The sequence below is a fragment of the Echinops telfairi genome, unplaced genomic scaffold (genome assembly GCF_000313985.2).
Source record: "Echinops telfairi isolate 266 unplaced genomic scaffold, ASM31398v2 ScPeMD7_9;HRSCAF=40, whole genome shotgun sequence".
Classification (NCBI taxonomy): domain Eukaryota; kingdom Metazoa; phylum Chordata; class Mammalia; order Afrosoricida; family Tenrecidae; genus Echinops; species Echinops telfairi.
Genome location: NW_022103906.1, coordinates 6,694,452 through 6,712,381, shown reverse-complemented (window position 1 = coordinate 6,712,381; position 17,930 = coordinate 6,694,452). Strand labels below are relative to the sequence as shown.

General features: G+C 36.7%; 1 protein-coding gene across 1 annotated transcript in view; it reads left to right on the top strand.

Moving 5' to 3' along the window:
• CSMD1 (CUB and Sushi multiple domains 1) overlaps positions 1 to 17,930 on the top strand; it is a 2,262,799-nt gene that overhangs the window by 2,147,050 nt on the left and 97,819 nt on the right. Inside the window, exons 51-52 of the mRNA XM_045286696.1 lie at positions 3,636 to 3,830; positions 10,059 to 10,232. Of these exons, the coding sequence (XP_045142631.1) occupies positions 3,636 to 3,830; positions 10,059 to 10,232 (369 nt within the window). The remainder of the gene's footprint in view (positions 1 to 3,635; positions 3,831 to 10,058; positions 10,233 to 17,930) is intronic.

The window sequence follows — 17,930 nt, the reverse complement described above, 5'->3', positions numbered from 1 at the left end:
AGGAGATGCTGAATCCTAAGCTTCCTTTGCTTGCAAAGACCTGAGCTGAAGTCGCATACCCAAGGCTGTCTAAATTATTTCCAAGGTGTCTGTGAGCAAGCACTATTTTAAGAAAATCAATTTCCCTATATTAAGCACCCATATTTACTTTTCCCTAAATTGATCTGCCCAGGTAGACTAGAACAAGATAGTTCTCGCCACCCATCATTGTCAAGCTACTTTATAAAAAGGGACTTCCTCTCATGCAATGTGAATTTTCTTAAAACATTTTATAGTTAGTTCGAATAATGATAGACATCAAAGAATTAAAATAATGTGGTCTTGATACAAAGAAAGACAGACAGCCCGAGGCTATAGAATAGAGAGTGGAAGAAAAGCTTCAACTGATTTCTTTGATAAAGGTGGTGTCTCAGCTTCATTAAGGAAAGGACAGTTCGTTTGTTGCTCTTTGCTTCATTGCAGTTCACAGACATTGCATCAAGACACAAAGGGTAAAGAGCATGCTATCCTTTTCCTTGTTCTTGTGCTTGAGATCTTGTTGACCATCTTTCTCTTTTGTGTTGCCCAACTACTTTACCAAGCAAGATGGCCTCTCTGCAGAGACAGACATAGGCTCACCATCCTTCTTTCTAAGGAACCTTCTGGATGTACATTTTCCATGGGTTTTTAGGTAGTCCATGGTACTTTCAATATTCTTCCCCAGCACCATATTTAAGAGAAAGGAATTCAAGGATTTCAAAATGTTCCATTTTAAGTATTGTTTTCTCTTATAAGGTTTACAGTTTTGTTAAAGAATTATGGCTACGTTATTCTATTGCCTAAGATAATAAGGGGAATTATTTTATTACTGAATTATTTTACATGGGCTGTTTACTTTATTTGTTTATACATGCACTTAGATAAAACTTATAAGCACTGGATCTGTCCCATACTGTTTGGTAATGATCTCATATATTCTTGGTTTATACTCCTTAGGATTTTACTATCCAAAGAATATCATAGAATATGCAAACACTCACCTTTCATGCATCTTCTGTCTCACATCATCTTTTTACATTAAACATCTATACACTTTTGCAGAACACCACTTCCTTCAGGAAACAAAGGACAAGATGGACTTTAAAATACAATATTTATTCAAGTTCACAATTTCATTATCAGTTCCCATACATCTGCTTTTCTTTCCTCAGCTTTTTTCCTGCTTATCCTTTGTCATAACACTTACAATATTATGTTTCAATTCACATACACATGCACACAGGTAATTATAAATAGAGACACTTATTGCCTATTTTAATGCAAGTGCTATATTCAAGGAAAGTTGTGAAAACCTACAGTGTTTGCAGTAAAAGAAATTGTAGCCTCGCAGGTGGAAAAAGAGGCAATTATCCTAAAATAGGACAGATACAAGGCAAACTAAACGACATTTTCATGAAGGAAGAAATAATCGTGGATGATTTGGAAATCATTGCTGCAGATTATTTTCCAACCAAACCAACCCACTGACGTTAAGCTGATCCCCACTCACAGGACCCGATAGGTAATTTCCAAGGTTGTAAGTGTTTATGAGAAGAGAGAGCAGAGTTCATGATGCTGGGTTTTCTCCTGAAGAGCAGCTAATGGGTTTGCACAGTCAACCTTGCAATCTTGCAATGAATAGTTCAATGATCACCTGATAGCACCACAAGGGCTCTTGTAGATGATAATTAGCTCAAAGCAAATATCTGATTACATCAAGCAAGCCAACATTGAATTCTTTTTGACAGAAAGAGTTTAGAAAAGATACTCAGATGATCAAAAACAATCATGCTAATTATGAAACTTTTATTTTGCTTTAAATAAGTGAGCTATATTTGAAAAATTCATTATGTATTAAATCTAATTATTGGTCTACTAGTTGAAAGGCTATGTGCTAATATCAGAAATGAAAATCCTAATTGATCTTACAGTGATTCTGTTGCTTTGGGAAGAATTTAATTTATATAAACAAAGCGCTGTTATTCAAATGAATTTTAATTATTTTTAATCTTAAAAATAGTTATGAAAAGATATCTAAATATTAATTTTAAATTAGCGATTTCCTTTTACATTTTAAATCTTGCTGTTTTTATAGGTATAACATCCAAAGGACCTATTTGCTCAATTTATTCATTAGGCCAGTAAATTATTGAGAGAAGACTATATGAGATCTTTGTAATATTTTGGATGCATATATCCAAAGTATGAAGTAATTTCACTGAATATACAAAAAATATAAAAGGATGCTATGTAATTATTTCAGACTCATTAGATTAATCAATTTGTTCAATTTGTGAAAGTTGCTGATTATAATGGATTTTAGGTAATGAGACTGGTTTTACTTTAAATCTTATTTAACTTTTGAGAATGTGTATGTGTGGGTGTATACAAACAGAATAATATGTGTATTTTCAGCATATTTATGAAATCCTTGAAGTATATCTACTTATATTTTACTCCTAACTACTATGGTTACTACAGTTAGCGCTATTGTTATTCAGTAGTTAAAACTGCTATTTAGGGAGCTACATTATCCCTTCAGGTTTTTTTTAAGATTTTAATATTGTTGTTTATAATGTAGCTACTATAGGTTAAAAGGATGCTTGGTCTTTCAGTGCTTGAGTGCTCTACTCTCCTGTGAACAGGGAAGTCTATGCTAACTGCCAGTAGCTTTGCAGGAGAAAATATCTGACAATCTACTCAGGGGAAAATTACAATCTAGGAAACTCGATGGAGCAGTTCAATGCTGTCCTACTATTAGGATGACCATGAGTTAGAATCAGCTCCATGGTATACAAAAACAATATTCTAGACCTTTTCCCTAAGAGCCCTGGTGGCAAAGTGGGCTGTGTGCTGGATTTCAACAGTTTGAAACCACTGGCTTGCTCCACAGGAAGAAGTAAAGCAATGCAGTCTTGGGTGCCCATAGGGGGCAGATCTACCCTGTCCTATAGGGTAGTCAACACCATGGCAGTGAGTTTGGAATTTAAGTTGTCCCTAAGAACACAAATACATTAACTTGTTTAAGAATTATTCAAAATGTTTCTGAAAGCTATTAATCTAGAGTCTATATATTTGTGTTTATAGACCCAATAATATGCAAAGTATATTGCAGTATATGATGTTTTATATTGAAAGTAATGGAAGTAGGGATCTAGTTTGCTGAATGTTAGTGTATACATTTCTTTTTTCATTTATAGTGTTCCAGGTTTCTCAGAAAATATTAGGACAAGTTGTATATAAAGTCTTTATAAACATGATTTCATTTATCTGACAAAGGATTTCATAGCTCCTACATAATTTGTGTAACTGTATAAGATTTTTGCCTCTGTAATTCTCAATTTGATTATGAGATTTCTGTTGCATCTGTCATGGGACTATTAGTGAAATTTACATATATGATCATTCCTTTGTGGCTTCTTAAGCATAGAAATATCTAATAAAATATGTAACACATCGTGCATATGTATCTGTTTAGACAGGAGAGAAAGCCTGGTATTGTATGCTTAACCAGCTCAGTGTCACACAGCAGGCCCTTGCCTTGAAACTCAAGCATGGTTTGATCCTGTAAGTAAAAAAATAATGATGATGTTAAAAATGTGTTTCTTCTTCTCTAGCGGTCACTTGCACTAGTATTGAAACACAGCTTGCTGAACATGTCATCTGGAGACTGGTTTCGGGATCCTTAAATGAATATGGAGCTCAAGTAGTGCTGAGCTGTAGTCCTGGTTATTATTTAGAGGGGAGAAGGCTCATCCAGTGCCAAGCTAATGGAACATGGAGCGTAGGAGACGAGAGACCAAGTTGCATGGGTAAGTAATAGAGGTATTTTCCATATTTGATAGGTCTTCAAATTATTGGTATCACTTGCCCCTCGAATGTAAATTATGAAAATTTATCATATTCTTAAGGATTTAAAGTAAATTCAAATGGCATTCATTTTAAATACAGTAAAATATATGCATTTTATATGATATTTAAATATGTGATTGCTTGAGTAGATTATAAATGAGGCTTTTCCAAATTAATAATACTATTTTGTAAAATTTACATTATCAAATCTCAAATTGGATACACAATATAGTCAAATACATTCAAAATACATGTCTTATTTCTTCATTGATATTGAAAAGTTCTGATTAGGATTTGGGGAAATAATATTTATGCTGATGTTGTTGTGTTCTCATAGACTGCCTAGAAAATGGGATTATTCTTCTCCTAGGTAACCTTTGAGCTTCATGCTAAATATGAATAGAAAAATAAAACAATAGTAGTATTGTTAAAAGCACTATTTGATTCAGAAATATTTGATATATAATCTTAGTTGATTGTTCACAGTGGATTATCATGGACAGAAATAAGTAATTAGACCAGTGTAACTCTGATAAAACACACAGCTGTGTAAGAATAAACCAAAAGGGAAAGATGGAAGAGATAGTGCTTAGCTGTCTTTGGTAATCATTTGCATTCATTTCTTAATAAAGCAAATGTCAATTCAACTTGTACCAGAAATGATTTACCAGGAGCAAAAAGAGACGCGTTAAGAAGGACCACTTTCCTCAAGGATCTCGTTTTTCGTATTTCTGTGGCATGCACTGCCGTTCAGCAGGGACAATCCCAATTGAAGCTCATTTGCTGGGGAGTTATTAATTGTTCCCTCACTACCCTGAAATAAGTCTTGATTTGAGTGATACAGCCCTGCATTTATAGTGATTCTATCTTATGTAGTAAGTGCTCTCATTCACCATGGTTAAACACAATCATGCTCACATGCAAGGATCAGTTTTGTGATTTAGAGATTCAAGTTAACTAAACCAATTTAGAGAGTTGAGAAGTATTAGAAGCATTTGATGTATGCTATTTCTGACTCAAGGTTTTCCATCGACATTTTCTTTTCCTTTGCGTTTTCGGGGATGGGGTTGGAGGGAGGTCAGTTTAAATAAAACTGGATCTCAGGTCAGGTATTCTTTTGAAGACGTCAGCTTGGTGACGTCAGGGAAGTTTCCCTCTTCTCTGGTGGACTGTCCATCTTGAGGCCGTTTTAGGATTCTCTCTACCAAAGGATTTCAAAAACACCTTCATTTTACCTTGTTTAAAGAAAAGGCAAGAATTTAAAAAATTTACTTATGAATCCATTTAAATTCCTATCAATTTATTTTATAATACTGGAAAAAGTATTACATTTTAATGTAACTATTTTAATACAAAATAAAACTTTCTTGTGTGTATATGTGAGGCAATATCTTTTTTTTTTTGCACCACATAGGGGGGCATAATCAGATAATCAGACCCTCCTAGGGGGTTCCTTCACCACATTTGGAGAATAACTTCTCCATAAAAATATCACAAGGTGCAGAATTTAAGACATTTATTATCTTAGATAATAAATGACATTCACACCATTCATAATCAAAACAATGAAAGGAACTAAATATACATACAAGACAATCATTGGAATTTTTGTCCAAAATAATATAATTCTTTCACATTTTCTTCTTGAGTACTAGTGTGATATAGATATATAATTATATGTATCTAATTCTATAAATGCAATAATGCTGAATTAACATTTAATTAAAATTTATTGTGAAATTATATATGGTAGTATATATAATTACATAAATAATTTTGCAATCAACTTTAGCTCCATGTTAAGTCAGTATTATCACTATTATTTAAGGCATACCTTTGGCACCTCAGGATGTACATCCCCTCCTTTCTCAAAAGTCACCCGAAAATAACAGAATTGTTATGATGACAATCAGTAAATACCTTTGCAAATTCACCCTTCCCTCAAAGTAATGTGAAAATAGTGTTAGACTCAGAGGGAGACAAGGACCCGTGCTGGCACGGTTGGTAAAGGACTGGGCTGTTCACTGGAAGCTCCCAGTGAGTTTGAACCCGTTGACATCTCAATAGAGAAAAAAATCTAGGCATTTGCTCCTTTAAGAATATCAGCGTAGGAAACCCAGTGGGGCCATTTTACTCTGTCCCTTGGTGTCACCATTCATTAGGATTGACTCAGTGGTGTACCTCAACTTATAAAAACCACTGCCATTAAATTGATTCTGACTCAGCAATTCTAGATGACAAAATAGAGCTGCATCTTCTAGCTTCTGAGAGGGTAAACAGCCTCTTATCTACCTTATGTTATATATGGATACACACACGCTGTATTAGTTATTTTTGTCTATAACACATTGTTTCATGTTATATTTAAATTGTATTATATTTATTTCTCATAGTCCCTACCTTGTCAACACACACTTACTATAGCTCTTGATAATAGTCTATTTTTTAACTTTTTATTTAATTGTACAATAAATTATAGGAAGTTAAACTGCAATTTAGTTTCTCACATGAATTTAAAGGAAATCGTTTTGCAACCATAATTTGCCCCTAGTGATAACTTTATGAGCACCAGAGAAGAAACACAGCCGGTGTCTTCCTTTTATTGGGTCTAGATCAATAAAATCTTCAAATGAATCATCATCTAGATTATTGGCATAACCAAGAGTTTAGAATTTTATATAGATATGAAGTATATGTAAATATATATACACATATATGAAATATATGTAAGTATATGCGTGTGTGTGATGGCCTATGTTTTTTCCTTCAAATGACCCTGTTCACAGACTCATATTCTCAACAAATATGTACCGAGATCTGAAGGGGCATCTGATTTCACAATTAGGCGAGCCTACTCACTGGAGGTTTCCTTTGAACTGGCTTGCATTCAAAGACCTTGGCTGTATCCCACTGGGCCTAATAAAGCAACTGCAGCCTCTGGCCAAGGCGCTCTTGTTGGTTACTCATTGGGCTGCTAGCCACAAGGTCAGCAGGTTGAAACCCGCAGCCCCTCTGCAGAAGCATGATGAGGTTTTCTGCTCCTGCAAAGAGCTTTCTCCGAAACCCGCAGGGGCAGTTCTACCCTGCCCTGAGCGTCACCAGGAGTCAGAACCGACTCATTGACACGGAGTGAGGCTCGGTGCCATAATACATGCCTAACCAATGTCAAGTATCTTCTGAGGCAGCAGGTGTCACTTCCACGGGTTCCTGTTCTTTTATGTGCATTTCATATAAAATGCTTTTTAGTGCTTTCTCATACTCTTCATTCAGGCTGCAAGCTCTTTAGGGTTGGGGTTGGTTTTTGTTTTGTTTTATTTCTAGATAGAACCCATTTAATAGAACCTACTCTTAAAGGTATAATTATTTATTACCATTACCCAATAAGCTCATCTTCCTCACATGGACGATGAGCCTGCAGATTGGAGAAACAGGTCACAGTGTGATTGATTTGTAGGTAAAAGAATTCAGCATAAAGATAAGTAAGAAAAGAGACAAGAAGTTTTACTCCGGGAAAGAGAGAAATGACTTGTAATCCACCTTAATAATGAAAAAATAGACGGTTGTCAGCAACCTCGAAAGAAGCCCAGCTGAGGAAGCCTTCCGGACAGCGTCAATTGAGCAGCTGCTCGGTGCAGAGGAACGTCCTGGGTGCCACTAAGTCTTCCAAGAGTTCAAAGGAAATACTTCAAAGTGGGTTTGAATCCACTTCTAGTGGCATGATAAAAAGAAAATTAAAGAATTCAGTTTGAAAGCTTGAGAAGTGATAAGAACATGAAAATAAGGCTTCCTCTTTGATTTTAAACAAAGGTTATTTTTAGTTGTGGGGGGTTCTCCCTTTCAATGAGACTAGCTTTTCCAAATTAGTGCTGCTCTCTTCATGGCTGCACGGGGTTCACTGCCAAAGGAAACTGGCATTGAAATCCCATTATCCAGCTGCTGAAAAGCTCGAATTTGGCTCCACTAGTTCTTCCTTACACTCTCGTAAACCTTATTACAGGACAAATTTAAAATAGGTTTGTCACCAGGATATTTTTAACAGAGACTAAAAGAATAGAAATACATGCAAAAACCGAGTGAGCTTTTTTTGGCTAGTGTACCATTAAGGTGTGTAAGGAATATGTGCTCAGAGAGAGCATTTCGACTTAGCACATTTCTAACTAGCACTGAAGTTTCCAAACAATGTCCAATTATCTTAAATGGCTACAAATGGATCTTTAAATATCACAGTTCAAGGTGAAGTTCACACTATGTTTGGAAAAAGGTTTAATGAAAAGTTCATAACAAATTGTAAAAATCTAAATCCTATTTGAATTCATTGACATTTGGTACAGCACACACATTTGCAATATTGGTAAATGTATAATATGTGGCCTATAATAGTCTAGAACTTCCAGAAACTAATGGATTATAGAGGCTTTCTGAACAATCAAAGCATTTTAATCATGACATACTCTAGGGATGTATTGGAAAACTCCCGATCAATCCTGCCTAGAACACATGGAGTCTGTCCATTTGGAATAGAACCTGATTTATTGCCTTATGTGATAAAAAACCACAACAACAACAAAAAACCCTACTCATGGCCATCCAGTCAGTGCTGACTCGTAGTGATCCTTTAGGACTGGGTAGAATTGCCCAAGTGAGTTTCTGAAATGGTAACTATTGAAAGGAATAGAAAGCCCCATGGTTCTCCCACCAGCGGGGTTGTTGGTTTCAAATTGCCAATCTTCCGTTTAACAGCCCAACTTGTAAACACTGTGCCTACAAAGCTCCCTTTGTTCTCTGATAGAATTAGCTTAATTCAAATAGCTCTTCTAAATCGTTTTTGCAATTTTTCTTCACTGGATTTATTAGTAAATATTTCCTCACTATTGATTCAGTTCACTAATTAGAGCCTGAGATATTACTTCAATATTAGTTCATGTTAACTCAACTCTGATTATGTATAACGCATTGATTAAACACTTCATATTAATAATTTCATTGAAGCTCACCGCAGCCTAGGTCACAACCCTATCCTATTACCAGTCCATAAAAAAAAATTAAAAAAAGATGAACCAACAAGCATCCAGAACAGTTTAGGAACTTGCCCACTATAACCCAGCTAGTAACTTGCAGAACCAGGATTAAACTGAGGTAGCCTGAGGCTAGAATCTGTGTGCTTAATCACTGTGTTTTACTGCCTTCTATCCCTTTAATATTAATAAAGGTTCAGTAATTTTTAGCTACTTGCCAGCGTTGCTGAAAGCATTTTACACATAAGAACTCAGTTAGTGCTGAAAGAACGCTTCTGCTCCTCAGTAAAACTTGCTCACACTTCATCTGTTGAAAGCACACGATGAGCTGCTGCTCTGGAGGACTTGATTTCCCCTCTTCTAAAATTCTGTGGGTTTCTTGTGCTCAGTGATGTATGGTTTTGATATGCAGAGATTTGAGAGATGTGATAAATATCTGTAAGAGTGTGACAATTTATATTTCATACTATAGCCCTTGTGTGAATGAATATTTAACAACTATATTGGGTGATTTAATAATTACACTGGGATAACTGTAACCTTGGGGCATATGGTCACCCTAGGTAAAAATACTAAAAGTCTGTTTTAGTGTTTTTTCCTTTGGTTGGTTGGTTTTTTTCTCCCCTGGGTCCAGAAATGTATAGTCCCATCTAATGAGCTTTATGGAATACATTATGCCAACGTGTTTTATAATTATTAGTATAGACAAAATTGAGTACCGTTTTTGGTCCCACTTCTTGATATGAGCTAATCAACTTCTGAAAAGACAGTTCACATTTTTTGATGACTACTATGGTCATATTGCTTTGCACTAGCCACCAGACTTCTTTTGGTTGATAGGAAAGTAGACAGTCACCTAGTTATGTGTAAGTATGCATGTTTGTATGATATGTATAAATATTTAAGCACGCATTAACTCCAAGGATAAACAGTAATGGTCATTGAAGGGATCTGTTATATTTTTATCCACTAAGAACTTCTAAGTTTTAATTTCTAGGAAATGAGTGAAGAAAACCTAAGCTTCTAGGTAAACAGTCTTTCAAGCTATAAGCAGTTATTCCTGCTCCATATTCTTGAATACAAGTTTGCAATAAAATAGTGTTATTTTTAAGCACAAAAACAACTATCTGCTGACCTGAAACAATATTCATTTTGTTATTGTTTTTGTTTCAGTCATTTCATGTGGGAGCCTGTCTTTCCCCCCGAATGGTAACAAGATTGGAACCCTGACAATGTACGGAGCCACGGCCATCTTCACATGTAACACGGGCTACACACTTGTTGGCTCGCATGTCAGAGAATGTTTAGCAAATGGACTCTGGAGTGGTACCGAAACACGGTGTCTTGGTAAATTAATGATCTGACATTAATTTAATTAAAACAGGACTTAAAACTTTATGATAGCTGAGCAAAACATGAACTTCTTGGTATAAATTCTATCTGAACTTTAAATACTGCACTTTACAATATGACTTTCACTTTGATTTCCTAAGGGATTTTTATTTGAAAAATAAATGAAGGTTATCTATTGCCATAAGTGACCAAAAACCCATTTGATAAAGTGCTAAGGTTATAACTCAGTAGATGCAAAAAAAGAGTGTGCAATTAGTATTAATTTTTATACCCATTTTTAAATTTTTAAATATGATTTTAGTAAATATGGTGAAATTAATATAAGCCAATGAGATCATAATGAATTAATTACATTTGTATAATATGTTTGTAGTAATTTGGTTTTCCCCACAGATTACTTTTTTCTTTTCAAAAATTAAAAATATATATTGATTAAAAATTATTTTTCTATTTATAAATGTTCTCAATAAACGTGTAAAATTTGAGCAAGTATATTAAGACCTTCATAAATAGTCCTCCCTCAGATTGTCAAGGAACTGCCTTTCATTTTGCCCAGCTCTTTCTGTGTCAGGTTCAACAATTTTGTAATCCCTCAATGGAAATCAAAGTTTTGATTTTATGAATCTGTAGGCTAACATAACTTCAAAAATGACAACAGTGAAAATCTGCTCCTCATTTTACTCAGGCGATATCGCAAGAGGGAAATAAAGTAAAGTAATAACTGGAGAAATGAACCAACAAAAGAATGAGATTCCAAGCTGCTTCCACTTATTTTAAATTCCTATAATATTTATGTGAATTAAGCTTAAATGCTTCAGCATATGTAAGTGTTGGTATAGACACAATATACTTCAGTATATTTTTAAATTTTCTTATGGCATATATAGCAAGCATTTCAGGTTTAGGATCATTAATGCTTCCAAGATTTCTTGAACAACTTTTCCTGCTCTTAAAAATTAGCCTGATAATTGAGTTCCACAGACCTTAAGGAAGCTATGGTAGGACAGATGTCTTCTCTGGCAATGTCAATGGTATTTGGAACTGCAGCAGGGATCCTGATGGTCCGAGAGATGTATTTGCTCAATATTAATTGTATATGGAAATTAATAAGTTGTAAATGACTACTGGTTTACATAACCCATGTTGTAGTTTAGTTAATCTATACCGACAGTGACTGTGGGATGTAGGAAAGCAGTTGTTGAAGCTTCAGAAAGGTCGAGCAGTGCTTCAAGGTTATAGAACTCTTAGGTTAAAAGTGAGCGTGACTCTATTGTTCTCAAAGGATCTGGATCTCATTTGTGGTAAAAGAACCCATCGGTATCTTATTGGTCCCTACTAACCGTTACCTATTTTGTGAAAGACATTTCTGCCCATTTTACAGAAAATTGACCCAACAGAATGTGGTAATTTTCATTAATATCACACACAAGTAAAATTTTGCTGAAGAAAATTTAGGCAATACATCAATGTAAAGTTGCCAGAATTTCAAGTTGTATTCAGAAGAGAGAGTAGCAAAAGGGCATTATTGCTGATGTCAGATAAGCTTTGGCTGAAAGCAGGGAATGCCAAGAGGATGTTTACATGTGTACCATTGACTGTGCACAGGCGTTAGACATCACGGATCATCATAAACTCTGGTTAACGTTGAAAACAATGGGACTGCAGAGTATTTCCTTACGCTCATGCGGCCCCTGGACACACACCTAGAGGCAGTCATTTGAACAAACGAGGAACGATTATGTGACTGGAAGTCGGACAGGTGGGCCTCTGGGTTGTTTCTTTCACCAAAAGTATTCAATCTGTGTGGTGAGCAGTCTAAGAAGCTGCACTAAATGAGGAAGAATGCACCATCGACGTACAAGGAAAACTTATTAACAGCCTGCAATTTGCAGGTGAAACAACTTTGCTTGATGAAAACTCGGAACACTTGAGGCACTTGCTGATGAAAATCAAAGACTGCAGGTTTCAAGATTAATTATAACTCAATGGAAAGAAATTGGAAAAAGCCTTTGAATTGAACCAAAAGAAGCATGATAATAAAAGGAGGAACTATTGAACCTTTCAAGGATCTGTGTTCTTTGGGCCCATAAGCCACATTCGTGGAAGCAGCAGGCAAGCAGTCAAGCGGTGTGTTGCCTGGGGAAGATCTAGTTCAGAAGAACTCGCCAACACATTCAAGAGTAAGGATTTCACTTAAGGACTCATGTCCATGTCTCTCACGATCGAGTATTTTAAATTGTTTCATCTGTATGAAGAGGCTGGACAATGAATAAGGAAAACGAGGAAACATTATTTTCACTATGGAAGTGTTGAAGAAAATTGAAAGTGCCAGCAACTGCCAGAACAAGAAACAAATCTTTTGGACAAGTAAATCTAGCCAGCATGCTCCTGCAAAGCTGGCACAGTGAAATTTCCTCTCCTGGACTTTCACCATGCTGGGAGCAGAGACCAGTCCCTGGAAAAGGACGTGATTCGTGGTGCAGTAGAAAGGCAGTGAGAAAGAGGAAGACCCTCTAATTGATGAATTGACACAGTGGCTTCAACCACAGCCTCAAACAGGAGAAGGGTGTGAGGATGGTGTAGGACCAGGCAGTGGACTTTTCGGCGGGACCTATTGCGTGACTATGGGTCAGAACCGACTCAATGGCACAAAAAACAACAACAGGCTGGATAGGAAGCATTGACAGTGTGGAAGTGTCCACATGACCCAAAGCAACTGATAATGCAATGCTGAGCCGATTTCAACTTCATTCTGATTAAAGTGCACCTAACAACAACAACATTTTGTGGTTTTCTCCCAACTGAAAATTAGAACTTCATTGTACTAAGAATATGCCTATTTTAATAGAGAGTTGGGCAAAAATGCCCCAAATAAGGCTTTGCTATGATGGAATACATCTTAGAAGCTGTGGGATCCATTTAAAAATGAATCCATTTAATCAGAAAAAAAATTGAAATTGAAAATAATAAATGATAAAAATGCTCAGATTATCATGTATAAAACATTGTAATTGAAATTTTTGGTTTAGAATATATGAAAGTATAACATTGGTGGAGGCACAGGAAAGAAAGATAATATTTGTAAAAGATTATATATAATTGACACATATCCTTATATACATACAAATCAATAAGTAAAGAATTGGTAAAAGAGTCAATATAAATAATATGAAGTTAGCATATATATTCATGGTTATTACAGTGATTATAGATTGCTGGTGAGTAGACTGCATAGCTGTAGTAAAGGCATTGGAGTTTGGAGGGGTGGTGGTGGCATATATTACCTCCTCTGGCTTCCCAACGCCAAGGTCAGACGCATCTCATTGCTCCATTCTTCTTTAGCGATTCTTAACTTACCCTTTCCTCCCCTGCCACTAGACATCTACACTGGGTTGGATAATTCATCAATAGCCACACAAAACTCATCAAAAATATCTTACAAGTAAAAGGGTTTATTTGGGGACTTAACGGGTTCCCACAAGTCAGGGTCATCAAATCACTGATAATCATTGATTTCAACAGCACCTCTCTTCAGCCAGAAGCCAAGTCTTTCTCTGGTCCTCAGCCTCTCCGCCATGTGGTCCCTTGGTTTCTGCTGCTGTGGGTCAGGAAGCTCAGCTATTGCTCTGTTTCACAATCCTCTATCATGGAGTGGATCCTCTGCTGTGTCTCATGGTTTTCTTGCTTTGGCCTCTGGTTCTTTTGCTCTGTTCCATGGTTTCCATGCCACAGTGTCTGGTACCTCTGATCTCAACCTCCATCATTTCAGACAGAGATTTTGAATGTGCTTTTTCCTTCAGATGGTCCTGGGGTTTCTGTCCGTGTCTGAGATGGCTCTTATACACAGAGGAATGAATGGTGGTGCAATTTTTGTCTTTTAGTAGACCATATCCCCAAGGAAACAAAGAGTGTGATTTGGCTCACACCCTCTACTAAAGTCAAGATGAAATCCCTCATTAATCTTGTCTCTTAGCAGAGCAGAGAGCTCCCTCTGACTTGATATTCCAGCCAAGGGTCTGGAGTCCAGAATAATAAGACATGTCATAAAGAATTATGGTTAAAAAGGCCACATTATTTGACTATATCTCAATAGTATAACCCAGTGGGAATGCATGTCTATGGAAAATATGAAGTTGTAGTGAGACATAGAGGAGAATATATTTTTTAAACCATTTTATTGGGGGCTCATACAACTCTTATCACAATCCATACATACATCCATTTTGTCAAGCACATTTGTACATGTGTTGCCCTCATCATTCTCAAAACATTTGCTTTCTACTTGAACCCTTGGTATCAGCTTCTCATTTTTCCCCTCCCTCCATGCCACCCCTCCCTCCTGAACCCTTGATAATTTATAAATTATTACTTTGTCATACCTTATACTGTCTGTTGTCTCCCTTCACCCATTTTTCTGTTGTCCATCTCCCAGAGAGGAGGTTATATGTAGATCCTTGTAATCGGTTCCCCCTTTCTACCCTACCTCCCTCCGCCCTCCTGGTATTGCCACTCTCACCACTGGTCTGGAAGGAATCATCTGTCCTGGATTTCCTGTGTTTCCAGTTCCTAACTGTACTAGTGTACATCTTCTGTTCTAGCTGTATTTGTAAGGTAGAATTGGTATCATGATAGTGTATGTGGGGTGGGGTAGGGGTAGGAAGTATTTAAGAACTAGAGGAAAGTTGTATGTTTCATCAATGCTACACTGCATCCTGACTGGGTTATCTCCTCCCCACACCCTTCTGTAAAGGGATGTCCAATTGCCTACAAATGAGCTTTGGGTTCCCAATCTGTACTCCCCCTCATTCACAATGATATAGTATTTTGTTCTTTGCTGCCTGATACCTGATACCTTCAACACCTCATGACCACACAGGCTGGAGTGCTTCTTCCATGTGAGCTTTGTTGCTTCTGAGCTAGGTGGCCACTTGTTTATCTTGAAGACTTTAAGACCCCAGACACTATATTTTTTTATAGCTGGGCACCATCAGCTTTCATCACATTTGCTTATAGACCTATTTGTCTTCAGTAATCATGTTGGGAAGGTGAGCATCATGGAACGCCAGTTTAATAGAACAGAGTGTTCTTGCATTGAGGGAGTACTTCAATGGAGACCCAATATCCATCTGCTACCTTAATACTAAACCTATAAATATGTGCACATAGATGTATTTCCCCGTCATCATATATAAATATATTTGCATATGTACATGCCTGTATTTAGACCTCTTTAAATGCCCTTTACCTTCTAGTTCTTTCCTCTATTTCCTTTTACTTTCCTGACATAGAGGAGAATATTTATGGAAGGTAGGATAATAGGAGTAATATTATGGTTAGAGAGATATAATACTCAGATGAAGGAATAGAGGTTTCAGTTTTAAAGCTGGCACAGATATTTGATCGAAGAGACATTGGATAATTCTATAATCCAGACTTTAATTACATGATAACTTGAAATACATATTGAGCCCTCACTCAAACTCATGACTCAGTGATTATTATTCCTATTTATAGATCAGAAAACAGCTTAAAGTTCTGAATAATTTTCCCAACATCATATAATCAATAAATAATGGTAGGGAATGTAAGCCTGGTCTATTTGACTACTGAGCACAGATTTCTCACATTTAGAGTCCTCAATAATTCTGTTACTAATTTATATGAGTCATGTTGTGCTACTTTACCAATAGAAGAGAGATATCGCATGGAGTGGCTGTGCTAATACTAATTCTGATTTGTGATAAGGAATTTGTGGTCAGGCAGTGAAATGAGTCCTGGCAGTGAAATGAAACTAGCCTGCTGCCTACCCCAATGTGCACAATACAAAAGGATTCATGGGCATTCTTGCCTTTATTTGATCTGGCTGCTCTTGTCTTTCATTCTATCCTCCTTCCAGGCTTCTAGTTTACACATTATGAGCCTTTCATGTGTTAACTTGCCCCTTGAATCCATGCTTTGTCTGTTTCCATAGCTATGAAACTTTGGAAAATTCCTCTAGTTTTTCAGCAAGCTCAATGGCCTTGCATAACCTTCAGATTTATCTGGACCCTATGAATGTAGCACAGATACTCATGGAGAAAAAAAATGCCTGATAATGACAGTGTTGTCAGTTGCTGAACAAATAATTTAATGAGAAAACTATTAATATGATCTCCACAGTGTCAACTCTAAAAGGAATGACTCTCCCCACCAACTGTCCCCCCCACAGCACTCTCTACTTTTCAGGGAGTTCAAATTCATCCCAGCGGCCACACAGAACTCACGGACCGTACTCATGATTATGGGATGTTTACGGAAGTGAACAGGTTATAAATGCTCAGGACACAATTATTCGGCCAGGATAGCCTCTTTTCAATGACAGACATGCAGGCTTTTCTGTGGCGTTTGTCTTCTCAGACACATAGCCTGTTGGCCACTGCCTTACTTGCACATTGTTAAGAGGCATTTTTAAGTTGCCAATAAATGCCCAAAAGGAACACTACTCCTCATAAGCTTTAGGCTGAAGACACTCAGCTTTAAGTTCAATGGTCAGCAAATATAGGTCCCCCAATTATATGCCAGGAGGCACCTTACTCCACAAGCTAGCCACTTGCCCAGACACTCAACTTGACTTTCTCTGTGAGCAGAGAAGTTCACTGCCCTTTCATGCTATGGCTTTTGATCCTGTGGCTTCTGCTGCTCTGAGCTCCTCTGTTTTCACAGTCTCCTGGATCAAGCAGGGTCCGTGTAGAGGGATCCCAGGGACCAAATGAAGTGCCCCCCTCCTAGCTTGTTTCTTTTAGGGGTACTAAAGTCCCCTCATGCTAGTCTAAGATGATTCATTTCATACTCAATAGGATGTCCATTACTATTAACCCTGTTAACAATTCCTCACAACTAAATCATATCAGCCTATGCCCCCACCTTCTGTTATACAAACTCATCAAGAAGAAATGTTCGTTGACTATGGCTCGAAAAGCCATATTTAAAAATTCACTACAATGCAGCTGGGAACAATGAAAATCTTAAGGACAACAAAATGTTGTTAAAATTATGAACCAAATTTGCTCATTGGAGTTATTAAAATAAGAATGACCAAAAACAATGAAACATGACACAGCTGCTTCCTTACTTTTGATAAAAGGAAGAGGAAGAATGGACATGGGTTTACATAAGAAACTGGCACTCAAAGACTGATGAGGCAATACAGAGTTTTAATTGAAGCCACGCCTTCTGCCCAGAAATACCGCAGCTGAGCCTGTTGAGCACAGTTGAAGAGCTTGGTGTGACATTGTCAGGGTGCTGAGTCATTGTCCGTAGTCCCTGTGGAACTGTATTAGAAGTAAGTCCACCAGAGGTAGACACACACATATATAATAAGAGAAACTCGCTGTCTGTAACTATGAATTAATAGATTTGATGATATATAAAGCAAACTATCAAATAAACACTTTTTAAATTACTTTGGCAGTTTGTTTGTGAAGAACTAAGATTGCTTCACAAAACAACATTCCAATCAGAATATATTTCCTCATTTAATATTGCCATTAAAATCATAAGTTGTTTGGAGTTACATTTGAGAGATGATGTTGAATCTTCACAAAATCATTTGCAAAGTTTTCTATGATAATGTTTATCATCAAGAAAATGTAATAGGGACTGCCTATTAATTCTTGAAATGTGGTTTAGGAACAATGCAGATATGAAATTGAC